This window comes from Rhinichthys klamathensis, unplaced genomic scaffold (genome assembly GCF_029890125.1).
Source record: "Rhinichthys klamathensis goyatoka isolate OS25496 unplaced genomic scaffold, OSU_Roscu_1.1 h1tg000134l_1, whole genome shotgun sequence".
Lineage (NCBI taxonomy): Eukaryota > Metazoa > Chordata > Actinopteri > Cypriniformes > Leuciscidae > Rhinichthys > Rhinichthys klamathensis.
In genome coordinates this window covers 449,800-474,408 of record NW_026606669.1, presented here as the reverse complement: position 1 = coordinate 474,408, position 24,609 = coordinate 449,800, and the positions used below count along the sequence as shown (strand labels likewise).

The 24,609-nt window shown below is 31.8% G+C and overlaps 1 protein-coding gene across 1 annotated transcript; it reads left to right on the top strand.

The window, feature by feature from the left end:
• Window positions 1–2,615: 2,615 nt before the first annotated feature.
• olfm3b (olfactomedin 3b) lies at window positions 2,616–23,777 on the top strand. The gene is made up of 6 exons (XM_056256981.1): window positions 2,616–2,877; window positions 5,637–5,780; window positions 20,582–20,737; window positions 22,109–22,328; window positions 22,469–22,575; window positions 23,100–23,777. Exons 1-6 carry the CDS (start codon window positions 2,809–2,811, stop codon window positions 23,775–23,777), a joined length of 1,374 nt encoding a protein of 457 aa, XP_056112956.1. The 5' UTR covers window positions 2,616–2,808.
• The last annotated feature ends 832 nt before the right edge of the window (window positions 23,778–24,609 follow it).

Below are 24,609 nucleotides of genomic sequence, written 5' to 3'. Positions count from 1 at the left end.
TAGCGATTCATTTTTCAAGAAAAGTTGCGATTAATTTTTGAAATATTATCTCTTTTTTAAGGAATTTTAAGGAAAGTATCGATTCATTTTAGGAAAAGTATCGATTCATTTTTTTAAGTATCGATTCATTTCAGAATAAGTATCGATTCGTTTTTTTTTTTAAAGTAGCAATTTATTTTAAGATAAGTAGCGATTCTTTTTTGAAAAGTAGTGATTTCTTTTGAGGAAAGTATCGATTCATTTTAAGGAAAGTATCGATTCATTTTAGGAAAAGTAGCGATTCTTTTTAAACAAATCGATTAATTTCGGATGGATGTAGCTATTAGTTTTGAATATACATATAGATTCTTTTTTAATAAATTTTGCAATTCTTTTTAGGAAAAGTAGCAGTTCTTTTTTGAAAAAGTAGCGATTCTTTTTAGGAAAAGTAGCGATTCTTTTAGAAAAAGTAGTGATTTATTTTAAGGAAAGTATTGATTCTTTTTTGAAAAAGTAGCAATTCTTTATAAGGAAAGTAGCGAATCATTTTAGGGAAAGTAGCAATTCTTTTTAAGAAAAGTAGTCATTTCCAGTTTATTAACATTAATTCCCATGTAGTCCGGTTAATTACTATGGAAAGTTTCCAACTTAAATTCCCAGACTTTTGTAACCCTTGTAATAAGTGGAATAATGTACAGTCAACAGTACTGCAAAATAAAACTTGACTACATTATCCCTTATAGTTCATACAGTATTTCATCCCTTCTTTAATCTTAGTGTTTGAAAATCTGCCCATAACGAGAAAGATAACTGTTCATTGGGGCATGGTTATTGATTTTCTCTCTCTCGCTCTATGGTTGACACATGTTGGCTTGCGGTATGAAGACAGCCTCTGAGATGTCTTGTCTGCAGCTGCTTTGAGGTTTGATACATAGCTTGACTGATGTGTTCTCGAGGGGTGGGCACCTCCTGGAAGGTAGCAAGGTGACTCTTGCAGCTTCTGCTATATAGGAGAACTGAGTTTTAAAATATACACACCCAGCTGGTGCCGTCAGATTTCAGTGGTGCATTCCTGGCTTTTAAATGATTGCATTCATCATTCAAACTTCAAACTTTTTTTAATTGGGCAGTAATGTCTTCAAATAAATGTTATTTCACTGACATCGATTAAACGGACATGACACTAAAATAAACAAAAGACTTTCTCTTTTGATAAAGGAACAGATAAAGAGAGAAGTCTACCTCTAAAAAAAGACAGGCTAACCACACATGTTGCCAAGCAACTAATTGAGAATATGAGCAGAGGTGCAGTGAAAGTTTATGCTCTGATGAGGTAATTTTAGCATACATATCTGTATCTGTAGTAGATAATGTTCTTGGTTAATGAAACGACCAGTTGTAGTAGGCCTCAAAAAGTATGAGAGAAATAGGTTTGGAAACCAATAACAGTTTTATAGCGCAATATTCTTTCTGAGAGTATTCCCGCACTGTTGGGCTATTCTGTGTGACACAACACCAAGTCGGGGTAAGATGACCCTCCCACCCCCACTTTATTTTTTTCTCCTGATAGATGACACAAAATCTCATTCTGAATCGTTCTGATTCCCATCCAGATGTATAGTATTCTCAGCTTTTATATATATATATATATATATATATATATATATATATATATATATATATATATATATATATATACACTACCGTTCAAAAGTTTGGGGTCGGTACGATTTTAAATACTTTTAAAAGAATTCTCTTCTGCTAACCATGGCTGCGCTTATTTGATTAAAAATACAACAAAAATCAGTTATAGTATTAAATATTATTCCAGTGTAAATCAGCTGTTTTCTGTGTGAATATATAGTAAAGTGTAATTTATTCCTGTGATCAAAGCTGAATTTTCAGCATCACCAGTGTCAGTGTCTTCAGTGTCCTTCACAAATCAGTATAATATGAGGATTTGATGCTCAAGAAACATTTATTATTATTATCAATGTTGAAACAGTTGTTGGTCTGTCAGTTGTACAGTTTTTTTTTTTTGTTTTTTTGGATTCTTTGATGAATAGGAAGTTCAAAAGAACAGCATTTGTTTGAAATAGAATCTTTTGTAACATTATAAATGTCTTTACTGTCACTTTCGATCAAATTAAGTATTGATTTCTTTCCTCCAAAAAATAAAAATAAAATTCTCACTGACCCCAAACTTTTGAACGGTAGTGTATATATATATATTAAACTTACCCATATTCAAGTGTTGAGAAAAAAAGGAATGCAGAATAAAAAAAAAATATAACCACCTTTTTTTGTTGTTGTTTAATTAATTTTATTTAGCTTCTAGCAATTATGATTTTGTTAAATGTATGCCACTTTAAAAAGTACAATTATAATTCCTTTTTTCCAAATATCTGTTCTCCAAAATCGCTAAAATAATCGTTAATAATTAAGGAACATCGTTCGATTCTTTACAATTCTCACCTCTATTGAGCAACATCTAATGAACATTTTGGTTATGTTTAATCCTTACTCCTCCTCGCGTTGCAAAGACATAAAAGTCGTGATTTTATCCCTTTAACCTACTCTTAAATATATTAAGTTTGGTTAATGAAAGAGTAACCCCGCACTGAAATGCTGTAATGATGTAATATCCGCTGAGAGTCTCCACACATCTCAAACTTTTCTTCGCTCAGAGCGACGATGACAGCGCACGCACTTTCAGCGGCTCTGTCGAGGGTTCCCGATCCCAAGACACTGTCGAGAAGCTCGATCTGAAACATCGGAGACTGAATCCGCTTGTAACACAGACGTAGGAGAGACTCGTCTGGAGGCAGAATGCGGGCGCTGTTCGTGGTGCTGAAACCGCTGTGTTTTCTCGCTCTGCTCGGCTACTGCCCTTCCGCGGTGAGTGATGCGCACCCGCACCTTACTGACTTAGACAGAAACTTGACATGTCTGAGCCCAGCTCCGACTACACCAGTGACTCATAGAACATACGCAACACTAAATGTATATGCAAAGTGACAAACAAGGCTGTCAGTGTTATATTATGATGTCTTATTATGAGAATTTTGCGTTCTTCCGATAATATCATTTTAATGACAACCTCAGAGAGATGGAGAGTAGGAAATGCAGTACCACTTAACGTGGGATAAAAACAAATCTTGATAGACGTGGAGTACCCTAACACTGTGTTTCTATTTCATGTAACTTTCTCTATGATTCTAGCTCAAATAGTCACAGAATATTATTAGACCGTCGGTTCTGTTATAGTGAATGATCTACTGTGCATTAAAGATTTCAGCTTGCGGTCTCTTATTTCTGGTGTTGTTTCAAAGGTTTTAAGCATCAGTCTGTACCGAGCATTGGCTGTTTATTTTACCTTAGGTCACACTTTATCTTAGGTGTCTTTTTTTAGATAAATGCTATTTACATTAAAATATAAATCGTGTGATACAATGCACTTATGTATGTTGTTCTTAGGAACTGTCATGAGATTTCCATTTGCTGCTACTAAGGTTAGGGATAGCGTTATGAATAAGGTTTGTATTAGGCTCCCTGTTGGACAAATAAACAGTGCATGAATATTGCATGTGACTTTTTACAGAACAAGAGTTACCGTGTAGCCCACCACCGCCCCTCTTTTCTTCCCATCATCTCTTTTCTCCACTCTATTACAACTATTATATCACTGTTTACTCTGCAATGTAAATGAAGATGCATGTTTCCTTCAGTAAGTACAAGAATTACATGCAGTTGTTTTAAATATGCAGTGTAACAGCACGTAATTTTAACATTGTAATTTTAACAGTAAATAGTTAAAGACATAATATAAAGTTGTAATGTACTATTTTAGTACTGTTATATCGAGAGCTCAATAGTAATCTACAGTTCCGGATGTTGATAAAGAGTTTAAATGAGGAAATGTTTTCTTCCTTAGCGTTCTGAGTCTATTCTCAGCACCACTAGTAATCTGTATGCAATTCCTAAGGGTTTATTTTGGCACTGGGTCAAGATCAGATCAACTATTTATCATGTAGCACCAAGATAACTGCATGCATTTCACATGTCATGTGTGACTGGAAACCAAAGAAATCCGTAGTGTCTGTGAGATTGTGATGAGGATCTCTCTCATCTAGGCTTAATTAACCCAGCTGCAGGTCTTATTTGAGGAGCAGAATCCCTCTGCTCATATCTCATAATGATAGTGAACTAGCAGGAAGTACCCATCCAACTTGGATATGTTACAATTTGCTGAAATTGCAGTTGTTAGTTGCAGCAGCATGAGGAAGTGTGCCAGAATGTGTAAAAAACTCTCTTTTTCAGCTCGCCTGTAAAAGGCTAGTCCCCAGAGCCGGCCTTTCAAAGCCCGCTGCGAGAGTGGGGAAAATGAATATGGGTGTTTACAAAGCTCCTTTATTGTTGCAGACAATTGAGGGAAATTTGGGGGGATGAATGCAGAGAGAGAGGCTTTATCATGAAGGTGTTGCAGTGGGATGCTATTTGTCGTCAAAACACACTATTTTTGGCCTGGCATGTGGTGTGTGCTTGAATTGGTTTCAGAATCATGAATCAGTGTGAATCGAAATTAATATTCAGTGAAGTACATAGAAACATAACTATTATTTCTCCTGTGCTTGTATTAATTTGAAAATATATTTAAAAGGAAGCGTATAATGTATTATACAGAGACACAGATTTGGGATCCTTTCAGCCAGAAAGTTTGGTTACACTTTACTTAAAAGTCTATGTATAATGCATTATAAAGGTATTCATAATGTAGCTACATTATATTGCATTATGTCTATTAACCAAAGTTAATATTATAGTATTTGCAGTTACATCTGAAATTGGTTGTTTTGGCGTTTTAAGGTGTAACTGTGAATAGTATTAAAATATATAATAACTGTGGTTACAATTATTCAGATCATACAATGCATTATAAGGTGCATTACAATTATATATAAAGACTAATGGTGTGTTCACACCGAATGCGAATTTAATTATTTGCGCGAGTAGATTACATACAAAGTCAATGCAAAAACGCGAATAGACGCATCATTCGCGCCGGGCGTTGCGAATGACGCGAATTGGGCGACGCGTTTGCCGCGAATGTCTTCCGCGCAAGTTGAAAAATTTGAACTCGAGCGAATGTTCAAGCGTCTAACTAGACGCGATAGACGCGTATTTGACGCTCTATTCGCGTTCGGTGTGAACACACCATAAGAAAAGTGTTACTGAAAAGTTAGCAATAAATATGAGGGCTATGCTTGTGCAATCAAGAAATTTGAGGCAGGCCATTAATTTTAAAGGGGCAAACTTGATTTATCATTTCATGACCCCTTTAAAAACAATATCTCCCCATATTTACACACACACACCGATTTGCATTTTTACACAATATTCTCTCCATTTAACAAATGTAATAAGTTATACATTTCAAACTAAATGGTTAATAAAACAAAGCACTGGCAGTGAATGCTGTGCCATGCAAATTTATTGTAGTTCTCATGAAATATCTCCATTTCAGTTTCTCTGCTTAAAGGCATAAAAATGCCTTCATTGCATTAAGAAGGTCATTAGAGTTTTAGATTTGTATTTATGTTTATTTGTAGACAAAAAAAACAGTGGGATACCTCACGCATGCCTGTGTTTGTGTACAGACCATCAGACCAAAGGAAGGCTGGCAGGTGTACAGTTCAGCGCAGGATGCCGACGGCCGCTGCATCTGTACGGTGGTGGCACCAGAACAGAGCTTGTGCTCCAGAGATGCAAAGAGCAGACAGCTCCGCCAGTTACTGGAGAAGGTGTGTGCGCGCACATATAGTGTGTCTAAGTCTCTAAAGTCGCTTAATATTGAGATCTGGTTGGGATAACAAAAGCTCTCATTGCAGTGATTTGAAAGCATTATGCTAGACTGCTCTCCATTGTCATCTGTTAAGAATGCCGCTGGCTTCTCTGCAGATGATTGTGGAGGAGCATTAAGATGATGGTAATGCGTAAAGGCCTGAAGGGTGTTTTAGGCCCCCTATCGTTACTGCGGTCACGCCATCTGTGCTTCAGAAAAGCGCGGTCACGCCATCTACGCTTAAAAATAGATTGCGCGTCTACACGAGGTTGCGTGGTAGGCTCAAGGTGTATGCGCTTGGTGTCGGCAGACTTTTTAAAAAATATTCATAATAAAATAAATAAAATCTAATTGTTTTCTGCAAATTCCACCAGATTATTGTTCTACATCTCACAGACCACCACTGTGGTGATTTTCATGTTGATCTACTGTTTTATTATTTAATAATTAACTGCCAAAGTCCTATACTGTATACCTGGCTATATAGCCATATTTGATAAATTAATAAAAAATCGAAATCAAATTGTTTTCTGCAAACTCCACCAGATTATTGTTCTTCATCTCACTGACTACCACTGTGGTGATTTTCATATTGATCTACTGTTTTATTATTTAATAATTAACTGCCAAAGTCCTATACTGTATACCTTGTTATACAGCAATATTTAATAAATTCATAAAAAATTGAAATCAAATTGTTTTCTGCAAACTCCACCAGATTATTGTTCTTCATATCACTGACTACCACTGTGGTGATTTTCATGTTGATCTACTGTTTTATTATTTAATAATTGCCTCCCAAAGTCCTATACTGTATACCTTGTTATACAGCAATATTTCATAAATTCATAACATTTTTAAATCAAATTGTTTTCTGCAAACTCCACCAGATTATTGTTCTTCATATCACTGACTACCACTGTGGTGATTTTCATATTGATCTACTGTTTTATTATTTAATAATTGCCTCCCAAAATCCTATACTGTATACCTTTTTATACAGCAATATTTCATAAATTCATAAAATTTTTAAATCAAATTGTTTTCTGCAAACTCCACCAGATTATTGTTCTTCATCTCACTGTCTACCACTGTGGTGATTTTCATATTGATCTACTGTTTTATTATTTAATAATTACCTGCCAAAATCCTCTACTGTATACCTTGTTATACAGCAATATTTAATAAATTCATAAAAAATGCAAATCAAATTGTTTTCTGCAAATTCCACCAGATTATTGTTCTACATCTCACTGTCTACCACTGTGGTGATTTTCATGTTGTTTTACTGTTTTATTATTTAATAATTGTCTGCCAAACTCATGAATATTTACATTGCTATACAGCAATAATTAATAAACTAATATAAAATCGAAATCAAATTGTTTTCTGCAAACTCCACCAGATTATTGTTCTTCATCTCACTGACTACCACTGTGGTGATTTTCATATTGATCTACTGTTTTATTATTTAATAATTAACTGCCAAAATCCTAGACTGTATACCTGGCTATATAGCCATATTTGATAAATTCATAAAAAAATAAAATAAAATTGTTTTCTACAAACTCCACCAGATTATTGTTCTTCATCTCACTGACTACCACTGTGGTGATTTTCATATTGATCTACTGTTTTATTATTTAATAATTGCCTCCCAAAATCCTATACTGTACACCTTTTTATACAGCAATATTTAATAAATTCATAAAAAATGCAAATCAAATTGTTTTCTGCAAATTCCACCAGATTATTGTTCTTCATCTCACTGTCTACCACTGTGGTGATTTTCATATTGATCTACTGTTTTATTATTTAATAATTAACTCCCAAAGTCCTATACTGTATACCTTGTTATACAGCAATATTTAATAAATTCATAAAAAAATTAAATCAAATTGTTTTCAGCAAATTCCACCAGATTATTGTTCTTCATCTCACTGTCTACCACTGTGGTGATTTTTATATTGATCTACGGTTTTATTATTTAATAATTGCCTCCCAAAATCCTATACTGTATACCTTTTTATACAGCAATATTTAATAAATTCATAAAAAAATTAAATCAAATTGTTTTCAGCAAATTCCACCAGATTATTGTTCTTCATCTCACTGTCTACCACTGTGGTGATTTTCATATTGATCTACGGTTTTATTATTTAATAATTGCCTCCCAAAATCCTATACTGTATACCTTTTTATACAGCAATATTTAATAAATTCATAAAAAAATTAAATCAAATTGTTTTCAGCAAACTCCACCAGATTATTGTTCTTCATCTCACTGTCTACCACTGTGGTGATTTTCATATTGATCTACGGTTTTATTATTTAATAATTGCCTCCCAAAATCCTATACTGTATACCTTTTTATACAGCAATATTTAATAAATTCATAAAAAATGCAAATCAAATTGTTTTCTGCAAATTCCACCAGATTATTGTTCTACATCTCACTGTCTACCACTGTGGTGATTTTCATGTTGTTTTACTGTTTTATTATTTAATAATTGTCTGCCAAACTCATGAATATTTACATTGCTATACAGCAATAATTAATAAACTAATATAAAATCGAAATCAAATTGTTTTCTGCAAACTCCACCAGATTATTGTTCTACATCTCACTGTCTACCACTGTGGTGATTTTCATGTTGTTTTACTGTTTTATTATTTAATAATTGTCTGCCAAACTCATGAATATTTACATTGCTATACAGCAATAATTAATAAACTAATATAAAATCGAAATCAAATTGTTTTCTGCAAACTCCACCAGATTATTGTTCTTCATCTCACTGACTACCACTGTGGTGATTTTCATGTTGATCTACTGTTGTATTATTTAACAATTAACTGCCAAAGTCCTATACTGTATACCTTGTTATACAGCAATATTTAATAAATTCATAAAAAAAAATTAAAAAAAAAATTCTGCAAATTCCACCAGATTATTGTTCTTCATCTCACTGTCTACCACTGTGGTGATTTTCATATTGATCTACTGTTTTATTATTTAATAATTAACTGCCAAAATCCTATACTGTATACCTTGTTATACAGCAATATTTCATAAATTCATAACATTTTTAAATCAAATTTTTTTCTGCCAATTTCACCAGATTATTGTTCTTCATCTCACTGTCTACCACTGTGGGGATTTTCATATTGATCTACTGTTTTATTATTTAATAATTAACTCCCAAAGTCCTATACAGTATACCTTGTTATACAGCAATATTTAATAAATTCATAAAAAATTTAAATCAAATTGTTTTCTGCCAATTTCACCAGATTATTGTTCTTCATCTCACTGTCTACCACTGTGGGCATTTTCATATTGATCTACTGTTTTATTATTTAATAATTAACTCCCAAAATCCTATACAGTATACCTTGTTATACAGCAATATTTAATAAATTCATAAAAAATTTAAATCAAATTGTTTTCTGCCAATTTCACCAGATTATTGTTCTTCATCTCACTGTCTACCACTGTGGTGATTTTCATGTTGATCTACTGTTTTATTATTTAATAATTGCCTCCCAAAATCCTATACTGTATACCTTGTTATACAGCAATATTTCATAAATTCATAACATTTTTAAATCAAATTGTTTTCTGCAAATTCCACCAGATTATTGTTCTTCATCTCACTGACTACCACTGTGGTGATTTTCATGTTGATCTACTGTTTTATTATTTAATAATTGCCTCCCAAAGTCCTATACTGTATACCTTGTTATACAGCAATATTTCATAAATTCATAACATTTTTAAATCAAATTGTTTTCTGCAAATTCCACCAGATTATTGTTCTTCATCTCACTGTCTACCACTGTGGTGATTTTCATGTTGATCTACTGTTTTATTATTTAATAATTAACTCCCAAAGTCCTATACTGTATACCTTGTTATACAGCAATATTTCATAAATTCATAAAAAAATTAAATCAAATTGTTTTCAGCAAATTCCACCAGATTATTGTTCTTCATCTCACTGTCTACCACTGTGGTGATTTTCATATTGATCTACGGTTTTATTATTTAATAATTGCCTCCCAAAATCCTATACTGTATACCTTTTTATACAGCAATATTTAATAAATTCATAAAAAAATTAAATCAAATTGTTTTCAGCAAATTCCACCAGATTATTGTTCTTCATCTCACTGTCTACCACTGTGGTGATTTTCATATTGATCTACGGTTTTATTATTTAATAATTGCCTCCCAAAATCCTATACTGTATACCTTTTTATACAGCAATATTTAATAAATTCATAAAAAAATTAAATCAAATTGTTTTCAGCAAATTCCACCAGATTATTGTTCTTCATCTCACTGTCTACCACTGTGGTGATTTTCATATTGATCTACGGTTTTATTATTTAATAATTGCCTCCCAAAATCCTATACTGTATACCTTTTTATACAGCAATATTTAATAAATTCATAAAAAAATTAAATCAAATTGTTTTCAGCAAATTCCACCAGATTATTGTTCTTCATCTCACTGTCTACCACTGTGGTGATTTTCATATTGATCTACGGTTTTATTATTTAATAATTGCCTCCCAAAATCCTATACTGTATACCTTTTTATACAGCAATATTTAATAAATTCATAAAAAAATTAAATCAAATTGTTTTCAGCAAATTCCACCAGATTATTGTTCTTCATCTCACTGTCTACCACTGTGGTGATTTTCATATTGATCTACGGTTTTATTATTTAATAATTGCCTCCCAAAATCCTATACTGTATACCTTTTTATACAGCAATATTTAATAAATTCATAAAAAAATTAAATCAAATTGTTTTCAGCAAATTCCACCAGATTATTGTTCTTCATCTCACTGTCTACCGCTGTGGTGATTTTCATATTGATCTACGGTTTTATTATTTAATAATTGCCTCCCAAAATCCTATACTGTATACCTTTTTATACAGCAATATTTAATAAATTCATAAAAAATGCAAATCAAATTGTTTTCTGCAAATTCCACCAGATTATTGTTCTACATCTCACTGTCTACCACTGTGGTGATTTTCATGTTGTTTTACTGTTTTATTATTTAATAATTGTCTGCCAAACTCATGAATATTTACATTGCTATACAGCAATAATTAATAAACTAATATAAAATCGAAATCAAATTGTTTTCTGCAAACTCCACCAGATTATTGTTCTACATCTCACTGTCTACCACTGTGGTGATTTTCATGTTGTTTTACTGTTTTATTATTTAATAATTGTCTGCCAAACTCATGAATATTTACATTGCTATACAGCAATAATTAATAAACTAATATAAAATCGAAATCAAATTGTTTTCTGCAAATTCCACCAGATTATTGTTCTTCATCTCACTGTCTACCACTGTGGTGATTTTCATATTGATCTACTGTTTTATTATTTAATAATTAACTGCCAAAATCCTATACTGTATACCTTGTTATACAGCAATATTTCATAAATTCATAACATTTTTAAATCAAATTTTTTTCTGCCAATTTCACCAGATTATTGTTCTTCATCTCACTGTCTACCACTGTGGGGATTTTCATATTGATCTACTGTTTTATTATTTAATAATTAACTCCCAAAGTCCTATACAGTATACCTTGTTATACAGCAATATTTAATAAATTCATAAAAAATTTAAATCAAATTGTTTTCTGCCAATTTCACCAGATTATTGTTCTTCATCTCACTGACTACCACTGTGGGGATTTTCATATTGATCTACTGTTTTATTATTTAATAATTGCCTCCCAAAATCCTATACTGTATACCTTGTTATACAGCAATATTTCATAAATTCATAACATTTTTAAATCAAATTGTTTTCTGCAAATTCCACCAGATTATTGTTCTTCATCTCACTGACTACCACTGTGGTGATTTTCATGTTGATCTACTGTTTTATTATTTAATAATTGCCTCCCAAATTCCTATACTGTATACCTTGTTATACAGCAATATTTCATAAATTCATAACATTTTTAAATCAAATTGTTTTCTGCAAATTCCACCAGATTATTGTTCTTCATCTCACTGACTACCACTGTGGGGATTTTCATATTGATCTACTGTTTTATTATTTAATAATTACCTGCCAAAATCCTCTACTGTATACCTTGTTATACAGCAATATTTAATCAATTCATAAAAAATGCAAATCAAATTGTTTTCTGCAAATTCCACCAGATTATTGTTCTACATCTCACTGTCTACCACTGTGGTGATTTTCATATTGATCTACTGTTTTATTATTTAATAATTAACTCCCAAAGTCCTATACTGTATACCTTGTTATACAGCAATATTTCATAAATTCATAACATTTTTAAATCAAATTGTTTTCTGCAAATTCCACCAGATTGTTGTTCTTCATCTCACTGTCTACCACTGTGGGGATTTTCATATTGATCTACTGTTTTATTATTTAATAATTAACTCCCAAAGTCCTATACTGTATACCTTGTTATACAGCAATATTTAATAAATTCATAAAAAAATTAAATCAAATTGTTTTCAGCAAATTCCACCAGATTATTGTTCTTCATCTCACTGTCTACCACTGTGGTGATTTTCATATTGATCTACGGTTTTATTATTTAATAATTGCCTCCCAAAATCCTATACTGTATACCTTTTTATACAGCAATATTTAATAAATTCATAAAACTTTTAAATCAAATTGTTTTCAGCAAATTCCACCAGATTATTGTTCTTCATCTCACTGTCTACCACTGTGGTGATTTTCATATTGATCTACGGTTTTATTATTTAATAATTGCCTCCCAAAATCCTATACTGTATACCTTTTTATACAGCAATATTTAATAAATTCATAAAAAAATTAAATCAAATTGTTTTCAGCAAATTCCACCAGATTATTGTTCTTCATCTCACTGTCTACCACTGTGGTGATTTTCATATTGATCTACGGTTTTATTATTTAATAATTGCCTCCCAAAATCCTATACTGTATACCTTTTTATACAGCAATATTTAATAAATTCATAAAAAATGCAAATCAAATTGTTTTCTGCAAATTCCACCAGATTATTGTTCTACATCTCACTGTCTACCACTGTGGTGATTTTCATGTTGTTTTACTGTTTTATTATTTAATAATTGTCTGCCAAACTCATGAATATTTACATTGCTATACAGCAATAATTAATAAACTAATATAAAATCGAAATCAAATTGTTTTCTGCAAACTCCACCAGATTATTGTTCTACATCTCACTGTCTACCACTGTGGTGATTTTCATGTTGTTTTACTGTTTTATTATTTAATAATTGTCTGCCAAACTCATGAATATTTACATTGCTATACAGCAATAATTAATAAACTAATATAAAATCGAAATCAAATTGTTTTCTGCAAACTCCACCAGATTATTGTTCTTCATCTCACTGTCTACCACTGTGGTGATTTTCATGTTGATCTACTGTTGTATTATTTAACAATTAACTGCCAAAGTCCTATACTGTATACCTTGTTATACAGCAATATTTAATAAATTCATAAAAAAAAAAAAAAAAAAAAATTCTGCAAATTCCACCAGATTATTGTTCTTCATCTCACTGTCTACCACTGTGGTGATTTTCATATTGATCTACTGTTTTATTATTTAATAATTAACTGCCAAAATCCTATACTGTATACCTTGTTATACAGCAATATTTCATAAATTCATAACATTTTTAAATCAAATTTTTTTCTGCCAATTTCACCAGATTATTGTTCTTCATCTCACTGTCTACCACTGTGGGGATTTTCATATTGATCTACTGTTTTATTATTTAATAATTAACTCCCAAAGTCCTATACAGTATACCTTGTTATACAGCAATATTTAATAAATTCATAAAAAATTTAAATCAAATTGTTTTCTGCCAATTTCACCAGATTATTGTTCTTCATCTCACTGTCTACCACTGTGGTGATTTTCATGTTGATCTACTGTTTTATTATTTAATAATTGCCTCCCAAAGTCCTATACTGTATACCTTGTTATACAGCAATAATTAATAAATTCATAAAATGTTTAAATCAAATTGTTTTCTGCCAATTTCACCAGATTATTGTTCTTCATCTCACTGTCTACCACTGTGGTGATTTTCATATTGATCTACTGTTTTATTATTTAATAATTAACTGCCAAAGTCCTATACTGTATACCTTGTTATACAGCAATATTTCATAAATTCATAACATTTTTAAATCAAATTGTTTTCTGCAAACTCCACCAGATTATTGTTCTTCATCTCACTGTCTACCACTGTGGTGATTTTCATATTGATCTACTGTTTTATTATTTAATAATTAACTGCCAAAGTCCTATACTGTATACATTGTTATACAGCAATAATTAATAAATTCATAAAATGTTTAAATCAAATTGTTTTCTGCAAACTCCACCAGATTATTGTTCTTCATCTCACTGTCTACCACTGTGGTGATTTTCATATTGATCTACTGTTTTATTATTTAATAATTAACTGCCAAAGTCCAATACTGTATACCTTGTTATACAGCAATAATTAATAAATTCATAAAATGTTTAAATCAAATTGTTTTCTGCAAACTCCACCAGATTATTGTTCTTCATCTCACTGTCTACCACTGTGGTGATTTTCATGTTGATCTACTGTTTTATTATTTAATAATTAACTGCCAAATAATAATAATAAATAATTATTCATATCCCCAAAAACACAGCATAAACATAGATAGATGGGAAGTACAAAAAAAAAGGTATTTCATTTATATATTAAGAAATGTATTTAAGTTGGCTTGAGAAAGCCAAGCTACTGAAATCTTATTTAAACGTATTATTATTATAAATTACGTACTTATACTTTTTAATAAGAATTTATCAAATATGCCTATATGTCAAGGTATACAGAATAGGACTTTGGCAGTTAATTATTAAATAATAAAACAGTAGATCAATATGAAAATCACCACAGTGGTAGACAGTGAGATGAAGAACAATAATCTGGTGGAGTTTGCTGAAAACAATTTGATTTAAAATGTTTATGAATTTATGAAATATTGCTGTATAAAAAGGTATACAGTATAGGATTTTGGGAGGCAATTATTAAATAATAAAACAGTAGATCAACATGAAAATCACCACAGTGGTAGTCAGTGAGATGAAGAACAATAATCTGGTGGAGTTTGTAGAAAACAATTTTATTTTTTATTTTTTATGAATTTATCAAATATGGCTATATAGCCAGGTATACAGTATAGGATTTTGGGAGTTAATTATTAAATAATAAAACAGTAGATCAATATGAAAATCACCACAGTGGTAGACAGTGAGATGAAGAACAATAATCTGGTAGAGTTTGTAGAAAACAATTTTATTTTTTATTTTTTATGAATTTATCAAATATGGCTAAATAGCCAGGTATACAGTATAGGAATTTGGCAGTTAATTATTAAATAATAAAACAGTAGATCAATATGAAAATCACCACAGTGGTAGTCAGTGAGATGAAGAACAATAATCTGGTGGAATTTGCAGAAAACAATTTGATTTAAATTTTTTATGAATTTATTAATTATTGCTGTATAACAAGGTATACAGTATAGGACTTTGGGAGTTAATTATTAAATAATAAAACAGTAGATCAATATGAAAATCACCACAGTGGTAGTCAGTGAGATGAAGAACAATAATCTGGTGGAGTTTGCAGAAAACAATTTGATTTAAATTTTTTATGAATTTATTAAATATTGCTGTATAACAAGGTATACAGTATGGGACTTTGGGAGGCAATTATTAAATAATAAAACAGTAGATCAATATGAAAATCACCACAGTGGTAGTCAGTGAGATGTAGAACAATAATCTGGTGGAGTTTGCAGAAAACAATTTGATTTAAATGTTTTATGAATTTATTAAATATTGCTGTATAACAAGGTATACAGTAGAGGATTTTGGCAGGTAATTATTAAATAATAAAACAGTAGATCAATATGAAAATCACCACAGTGGTAGACAGTGAGATGAAGAACAATAATCTGGTGGAATTTGCAGAAAACAATTTGATTTAAAAAATTTATGAATTTATTAAATATTGCTGTATAAAAAGGTATACAGTATAGGATTTTGGGAGGCAATTATTAAATAATAAAACAGTAGATCAACATGAAAATCACCACAGTGGTAGACAGTGAGATGAAGAACAATAATCTGGTGAAATTGGCAGAAAACAATTTGATTTAAATTTTTTATGAATTTATTAAATATTGCTGTATAACAAGGTATACTGTATAGGACTTTGGGAGTTAATTATTAAATAATAAAACAGTAGATCAATATGAAAATCCCCACAGTGGTAGACAGTGAGATGAAGAACAATAATCTGGTGAAATTGGCAGAAAACAATTTGATTTAAAAAAGTTTTGAATTTATGAAATATTGCTGTATAACAAGGTATACTGTATAGAACTTTGACAGTTAATTATTAAATAATAAAACAGTAGATCAATATGAAAATCACCACAGTGGTAGACAGTGAGATGAAGAACAATAATCTGGTGGAGTTTGCAGAAAACAATTTGATTTCGATTTAATATTAATTTATTAAATATTGCTGTATAGCAATGTAAATATTCATGAGTGTGGCAGACAATTATTAAATAATAAAACAGTAAAACAACATGAAAATCACCACAGTGGTAGACAGTGAGATGTAGAACAATAATCTGGTGGAATTTGCAGAAAACAATTTGATTTGCATTTTTTATGAATTTATTAAATATTGCTGTATAACAAGGTATACAGTAGAGGATTTTGGCAGGTAATTATTAAATAATAAAACAGTAGATCAATATGAAAATCACCACAGTGGTAGTCAGTGAGATGAAGAACAATAATCTGGTGTAGTTTGCTGAAAACAATTTGATTTTTTTTTTTTTTATGAATTTATCAAATATGGCTATATAGCCAGGTATACAGAATAGGACTTTGGGAGTTAATTATTAAATAATAAAACAGTAGATCAATATGAAAATCACCACAGTGGTAGTCAGTGAGATGAAGAACAACAATCTGGTGGAGTTTGCAGAAAACAATTTGATTTCGATTTAATATTAATTTATTAAATATTGCTGTATAGCAATGTAAATATTCATGAGTTTGGCAGACAATTATTAAATAATAAAACAGTAAAACAACATGAAAATCACCACAGTGGTAGACAGTGAGATGTAGAACAATAATCTGGTGGAATTTGCAGAAAACAATTTGATTGAAATTTTTTATGAATTTATTAAATATTGCTGTATAACAAGGTATACAGTATAGGACTTTGGGAGGCAATTATTAAATAATAAAACAGTAGATCAATATGAAAATCACCACAGTGGTAGTCTGTGAGATGAAGAACAATAATCTGGTGGAGTTTGTAGAAAACAATGTTTTTATTTTTATTTTTATGAATTTATCAAATATGGCTATATAGCCAGGTATACAGTATAGGACTTTGGGAGTTAATTATTAAATAATAAAACAGTAGATCAATATGAAAATCACCACAGTGGTAGTCAGTGAGATGAAGAACAATAATCTGGTGGAGTTTGCAGAAAACAATTTGATTTAAATTTTTTATGAATTTATTAAATATTGCTGTATAACAAGGTATACAGTATAGGACTTTGGGAGGCAATTATTAAATAATAAAACAGTAGATCAATATGAAAATCACCACAGTGGTAGTCAGTGAGATGTAGAACAATAATCTGGTGGAGTTTGCAGAAAACAATTTGATTTAAATTTTTTATGAATTTATTAAATATTGCTGTATAACAAGGTATACAGTATAGGACTTTGGGAGTTAATTATTAAATAATAAAACAGTAGATCAATATGAAAATCCCCACAGTGGTAGTCAGTGAGATGAAGAACAATAATCTGGTGAAATTGGCAGAAAACAATTTGATTTAAAAATGTTATGAATTTATGAAATATTGCTGTATAACAAGGTATACTGTATAGAACTTTGACAGTTAATTATTAAATAATAAAACAGTAGATCAATATGAAAATCACCACAGTGGTAGACAGTGAGATGAAAAACAATAATCTGGTGGAGTTTGCAGAAAACAATTTGATTTCGATTTAATATTAATTTATTAAATATTGCTGTATAGCAATGTAAATATTCATGAGTTTGGCAGACAATTATTAAATAATAAAACAGTAAAACAACATGAAAATCACCACAGTGGTAGACAGTGAGATGTAGAACAATAATCTGATGGAATTTGCAGAAAACAATTTGATTTGCATTTTTTATGAATTTATTAAATATTGCTGTATAACAAGGTATACAGTAGAGGATTTTGGCAGGTAATTATTAAATAATAAAACAGTAGATCAATATGAAAATCACCACAGTGGTAGACAGTGAGATGAAGAACAATAATCTGGTGGAATTTGCAGAAAACAATTTGATTTAAATTTTTTATGAATTTATTAAATATTGCTGTATAACAAGGTATACAGTATAGGACTTTGGGAGGCAATTATTAAATAATAAAACAGTAGATCAATATGAAAATCACCACAGTGGTAGTCTGTGAGATGAAGAACAATAATCTGGTGGAGTTTGTAGAAAACAATGTTTTTATTTTTATTTTTATGAATTTATCAAATATGGCTATATAGCCAGGTATACAGTATAGGACTTTGGGAGTTAATTATTAAATAATAAAACAGTAGATCAATATGAAAATCACCACAGTGGTAGTCAGTGAGATGAAGAACAATAATCTGGTGGAATTTGCAGAAAACAATTTGATTTAAAAATGTTATGAATTTATGAAATATTGCAGTATAACAAGGTATACAGTATAGGACTTTGGGAGGCAATTATTAAATAATAAAACAGTAGATCAACATGAAAATCACCACAGTGGTAGACAGTGAGATGTAGAACAATAATCTGGTGGAATTTGCAGAAAACAATTTGATTTGCATTTTTTATGAATTGATTAAATATTGCTGTATAACAAGGTATACAGTAGAGGATTTTGGCAGGTAATTATTAAATAATAAAACAGTAGATCAATATGAAAATCACCACAGTGGTAGACAGTGAGATGAAGAACAATAATCTGGTGGAATTTGCAGAAAACAATTTGATTTAAATTTTTTATGAATTTATTAAATATTGCTGTATAAAAAGGTATACAGTATAGGATTTTGGGAGGCAATTATTAAATAATAAAACAGTAGATCAACATGAAAATCACCACAGTGGTAGACAGTGAGATTAAGAACAATAATCTGGTGAAATTGGCAGAAAACAATTTGATTTAAATTTTTATGAATTTATTAAATATTGCTGTATAACAAGGTATACTGTATAGGACTTTGGGAGTTAATTATTAAATAATAAAACAGTAGATCAATATGAAAATCCCCACAGTGGTAGACAGTGAGATGAAGAACAATAATCTGGTGAAATTGGCAGAAAACAATTTGATTTAAATTTTTTATGAATTTATGAAATATTGCTGTATAACAAGGTATACTGTATAGAACTTTGACAGTTAATTATTAAATAATAAAACAGTAGATCAATATGAAAATCACCACAGTGGTAGACAGTGAGATGAAGAACAATAATCTGGTGGAGTTTGCAGAAAACAATTTGATTTCGATTTAATATTAATTTATTAAATATTGCTGTATAGCAATGTAAATATTCATGAGTTTGGCAGACAATTATTAAATAATAAAACAGTAAAACAACATGAAAATCGCCACAGTGGTAGACAGTGAGATGTAGAACAATAATCTGGTGGAATTTGCAGAAAACAATTTGATTTGCATTTTTTATGAATTGATTAAATATTGCTGTATAACAAGGTATACAGCAGCGGATTTTGGGAGGCAATTATTAAATAATAAAACAGTAGATCAATATGAAAATCACCACAGTGGTAGACAGTGAGATGAAGAACAATAATCTGGTGGAGTTTACAGAAAACAATTTGATTTAAAAGTTTTATGAATTTATTAAATATTGCTGTATAAAAAGGTATACAGTATAGGATTTTGGGAGGCAATTATTAAATAATAAAACAGTAGATCAACATGAAAATCACCACAGTGGTAGTCAGTGAGATGTAGAACAATAATCTGGTGGAATTTGCAGAAAACAATTAGATTTTATTGATTTTATTATAAATATTTTTTAAAAAGTCTGCCGACACCAAGCGCATACACCTTGAGCCTACCACGCAACCTCGTGTAGACGCGCAATCTATTTTTAAGCGTAGATGGCGTGACCGCGCTTTTCTGAAGCACAGATGGCGTGACCGCAGTCTATCGTTCCTACTTCCTACGCTTTTCTTCTCTGTTACAGTAAAAGGCCAACTTATTGGCCCATAAGACGTCTCTGTGTCTTTTTTTGTTTGGAGGATGTTAGTGAATTTGTATTTAGAAGAAAAAAAGTATTTAACAATAGTGTTAACCGATACAGTCACTTCTTTCTCCCTTTTTAAACGTGTCGGTGGTGGTTTGTCTCTGAGATCTATCTGTCTTTGCTTTGGTTGTGTTGAGTTGAATTATGGAAATGCTGAATTCCTTGGAGACACAGTGTCAGGGCTGATTTAGACCAGCTGGAAATATAATTTAAATATATCGCATCTTCCTTTTGTGCAGTTCAAAGAATGATTAACGGATCCTAACTTCATCTTCCTCTCTTAAGATTCAGAACATGTCGCAATCAATCGAAGTGCTGAACCTGAGGACCCAGAGGGATTTCCAGTATGTCATGAAAATGGAGAGCCAGATGAAAGGACTCCGATCAAAGTTCAGACAAATCGAGTCGAACCGAAGAACGTTATTGACTAAAAACTTTCAGGTGGGCTACCATTAAAGTCATGCCTCAGAGAAAATCAATGATCCTTTCTCATATGAACAGAACGGTTTGAAAAAGCCAAACTCTTGCCATTACTCTCCGAGAATGAAGAGTCATTTCCCGCTTAAAAGCTTCTTGAAAAGGCCACACGCAATTCAACATTCTTGGAAATCCTGTAAACCTGTAAAGGTCATGTTTCATTTCCAGGCAGTAATACCATTGCGGTCTAATATGTTGTGGTCCAGAACTTCTTGTGAGCTGTGCTGTGCTCTTACATCTGTTTCTGTTAACCCTCTGGGGTTCCTCATTTTAGACTCACACTCAGGACCTTCGGGTCAAAAATGACCCGGAGGGCAGCATTAAGATACATTTTATTTGAGTAAAATCAATGAAATATATTTTTGTTCAATAATATTTTTTCTTTTCTTTTTTGGTGTTTTGAGATAATTTTATAATTTATAATTAATATTTATGCAATAATTAAGACCCATTTTTTCCCATTGAATATAATAGAAAATTTATATATATATATATATATATATATATATATATATATATATATATATATATATATATAATTTAAAAAAAAAAAAATTAAAGCTGTATTTCATTTTAGAGTCAAGTCTAGACCTCATGAAAGCAATTTTTGAAATGAGATCGGAGCCATCTGGTGGACACACTGAGCATTTTTATCACGCAATAGCACATTTTTACCACTAGTGGATTTACAGCTCTCTGTAGAAACCTATGGTAAAAAAACTCTAGTGATTTTTTCACATATTGTTTAATTTTTTCAGGTTTTTGATTTGAATATATAATAACAGATTCTCAAAGACTATATTTGTCATTTTTTTTAATAAAAAAACAAAACAATTTTGGTTGGTTTAAATGGTAATTTTAAGTGGCAGTTTTACTTTATAATACAGTCAAACCTGAACATTGCATTATAAAGAGAACAAATGGAAAAAAAATTGTCACCCATTGTTTTAAGAGATTCACCCCTTCACTGTTGTGTGCTTTTTTTCTGCATCCTGGCTGTTTTGTAGATTTTATGCACAAAAAAACTCTGTATTTTCACATTTTTACCAATTTCCCATTCATTTCCTATGGGGGTCATTTTTGACCCGAAGACCCTGAGTGTGACTATTTTTCTTATGACCACTTAGACTTTTCAAATCCTGTCCCCATTTGTTTTTTGGGTGTTCATATAGCAAGTACCAATAAAGTCACCAAGTTTTGGACCATTCCGATGAAGCTACGATTTTTAACATTTTTTTATTTAAACGCTTTGGGTCATTTTTGACCCGAAGAACCCCATGTAAGCAAATCTCCCCCCATGTGATTCCCATTTAAATGTCCGTCTGTTTTTTTCAGGAGCTGAAGGGGAAGATGAATGAACTGCAGCCGCTGATTCCAGTGCTGGAGCAGTATAAGACTGATGCCACGCTCATTTCCCAGTTCAAGCTGGAGATCAGGAACCTGTCTCTGGTGCTGACTGCTATCCAGGAGGAGATAGGAGCATATGATTATGAGGAACTCCAGCAGAGGGTCCTTGGCTTGGAGGGAAGACTGAGGAACTGCATGAACAAGCTCAGTGAGTTTGAAACTCAACTTGACTTTGATGGTATTTTCTTCTTATATATGGCATGGTATGTGTATTCAGACTGAAAATACTCTTAGGTTGTAGATGTCTACATAACAGACGATATTCTTTATCATTCTCCATTTTGTCAGCCTGTGGTAAGTTGATGAAAATCACAGGGCCCATCACCGTAAAGACATCGGGAACGAGGTTTGGAGCGTGGATGACAGACCCTCAGGCTTCACCTAAGAACAACAAGGTAATCTATGGCTATGCAACTATGCCTGCAGCAGCATTTTCAGCCCAGCCTTTTCAGCAGGATTGCTTCCAGGAACTATTTTTTCTCATTATTTTTCCTTCATAAAATAAAAAAAAACTTTAATAAAGAGTTCAAAGGCATGAACAGCTCTGAAATCAATCACAGCATATACAACTTGATTTGAAGCACAAATTACATGAACATTTAATGGTGGGATAACCTGATACATTATGAATAATTTACTGAAATAAAAAAGGATTATTAATATTTATATTATAAAAATACAACAATATTTTAAACTTAAAATAGATAAAAATTGATTTTTCAGATGAATAGAAAATTCTAAAGAACATTTACATGGTGACTTGAAAGGTTTATCGCTAAAAATCTGTTTCTGTATCGAGAAAATGAATGAGATTTTTACTTCCTGATCCCTATTGTTGTGCTCTATAAATGATTCCTTTCATATAATTCAATTTCAAGTTTCGGATGTTACTCATCGCATTTGTAACGTTCTAATGCAGGTTTGGTACATGGACAGCTATACAAACAACAAGATAGTCAGGGAGTACAAATCGGTGGGCGACTTCGTAGCTGGGATTGAGTCAAGAACCTACAACCTTCCGTTCCACTGGGCGGGCACCAATCATGTGGTCTACAACGGCTCCCTGTACTACAACAAGTACCAGAGCAACATCATCGTCAGATACAGGTTCGAAAGTGGCCGGGTCACGACCCAACGAGCACTTGAGTCTGCTGGCTTCCACAACGTCTACCCGTACACCTGGGGCGGCTTCTCCGACATTGACATGATGGCAGACGAGCTTGGTTTATGGGCCATCTACGCCACCAATCAGAATGCAGGGAATATAGTGATCAGCCGGCTGGATCCTCTGACCATTCAGGTGCTGAACTCTTGGAACACTGAATACTCCAAACGAAACGCAGGTGAGTCCTTCATGATCTGCGGCACGCTGTACATCACAAACTCCCATCTGACCGGGGCTAAGGTGTATTACTCTTATTCCACCAAAACCTCTACCTATGAGTATATGGACATCCCCATCCATAACCAGTACTTTCACATGTCCATGCTGGATTACAACGCCAGGGATCGTGCACTTTACGGCTGGAACAATGGCCACCAGGTACTGTTTAACGTCACGCTGTTCCACATTATTAAAACTGATGACGAATCCTGAGAGATGTACCCTGAGGTGAGAGGAAACCTTTCTGCTGACGCCGTTTCTGCAGTTACATTGATCTGTAATCCCCATTTGGTATTGCTGTGAAATAAGGGGTTTTTATATGTCTCAGTCATAAGATGAGCTTAGTTTGAGGTTCAGTGTCTCTGGAGATGTACGTCAGCATTGCACTCTTCCATTTGTAAAACAATCGTGATTAAGTTCACTTAACTCAGAAAAGGACATTAATGAACTTCTAAAGCTCTATTTAAATGTTGTTTGTGCAACTTTCCGTGCGTAACAGTGGTATTCAGCTGTAATACTCATTCAACCAACAATGTAACAAACTTACCACTAGAAACTTAGAAATGTTAAGTAAAATAAATCTTATTATGGACATTATATATTGATCTGTCAGATTGCATCTCATAGTGCTTGTCGAGTATTTAGGGAAGTTAGGACATATTTTTAAACTCGTTTTATGATTAAAAGGGACAGTTCATCTAAAAATAAAAAATGTTGTTCCAAAACTGCATGATTTCCTTTCTTCTATGGAACTCAAAAGAAGACATTTTGAGAAATACATCCACACCATGGTTGTCCACACAATGAAAATCAATGGGCTCCAAACTTATTCTTTTATGTTTCACAGAAGAAAGAAAGTCATACAGATTTGGAATGACAGAGAGAGAGAGAGAGAAAGAGAGAGAGAGAGAGAGAGAGAGAGAGAGAGAGAGAGAGAGAGAGAGAGAGAGAGAGAGAGAGAGAGAGAGAGAGAGAGAGAGAGAGAGAGAGAGAGAGAGAGAGAGAGAGAGAGAGAGAGAGAGAGAGAGAGAGAGAGAGAGAGAGT

Coding starts and splice junctions, on each gene's coding strand:
- olfm3b (XM_056256981.1), top strand. CDS start 2,809: ATGCGGGCGCTGTTCGTGGTGCTGAAACCGCTGTGTTTTCTCGCTCTG. Junction 5,781..20,581: donor TCCGCCAGTTACTGGAGAAG/GTGTGTGCGCGC, acceptor TCCTCTCTTAAG/ATTCAGAACATGTCGCAATC. Junction 22,576..23,099: donor CTTCACCTAAGAACAACAAG/GTAATCTATGGC, acceptor GTTCTAATGCAG/GTTTGGTACATGGACAGCTA.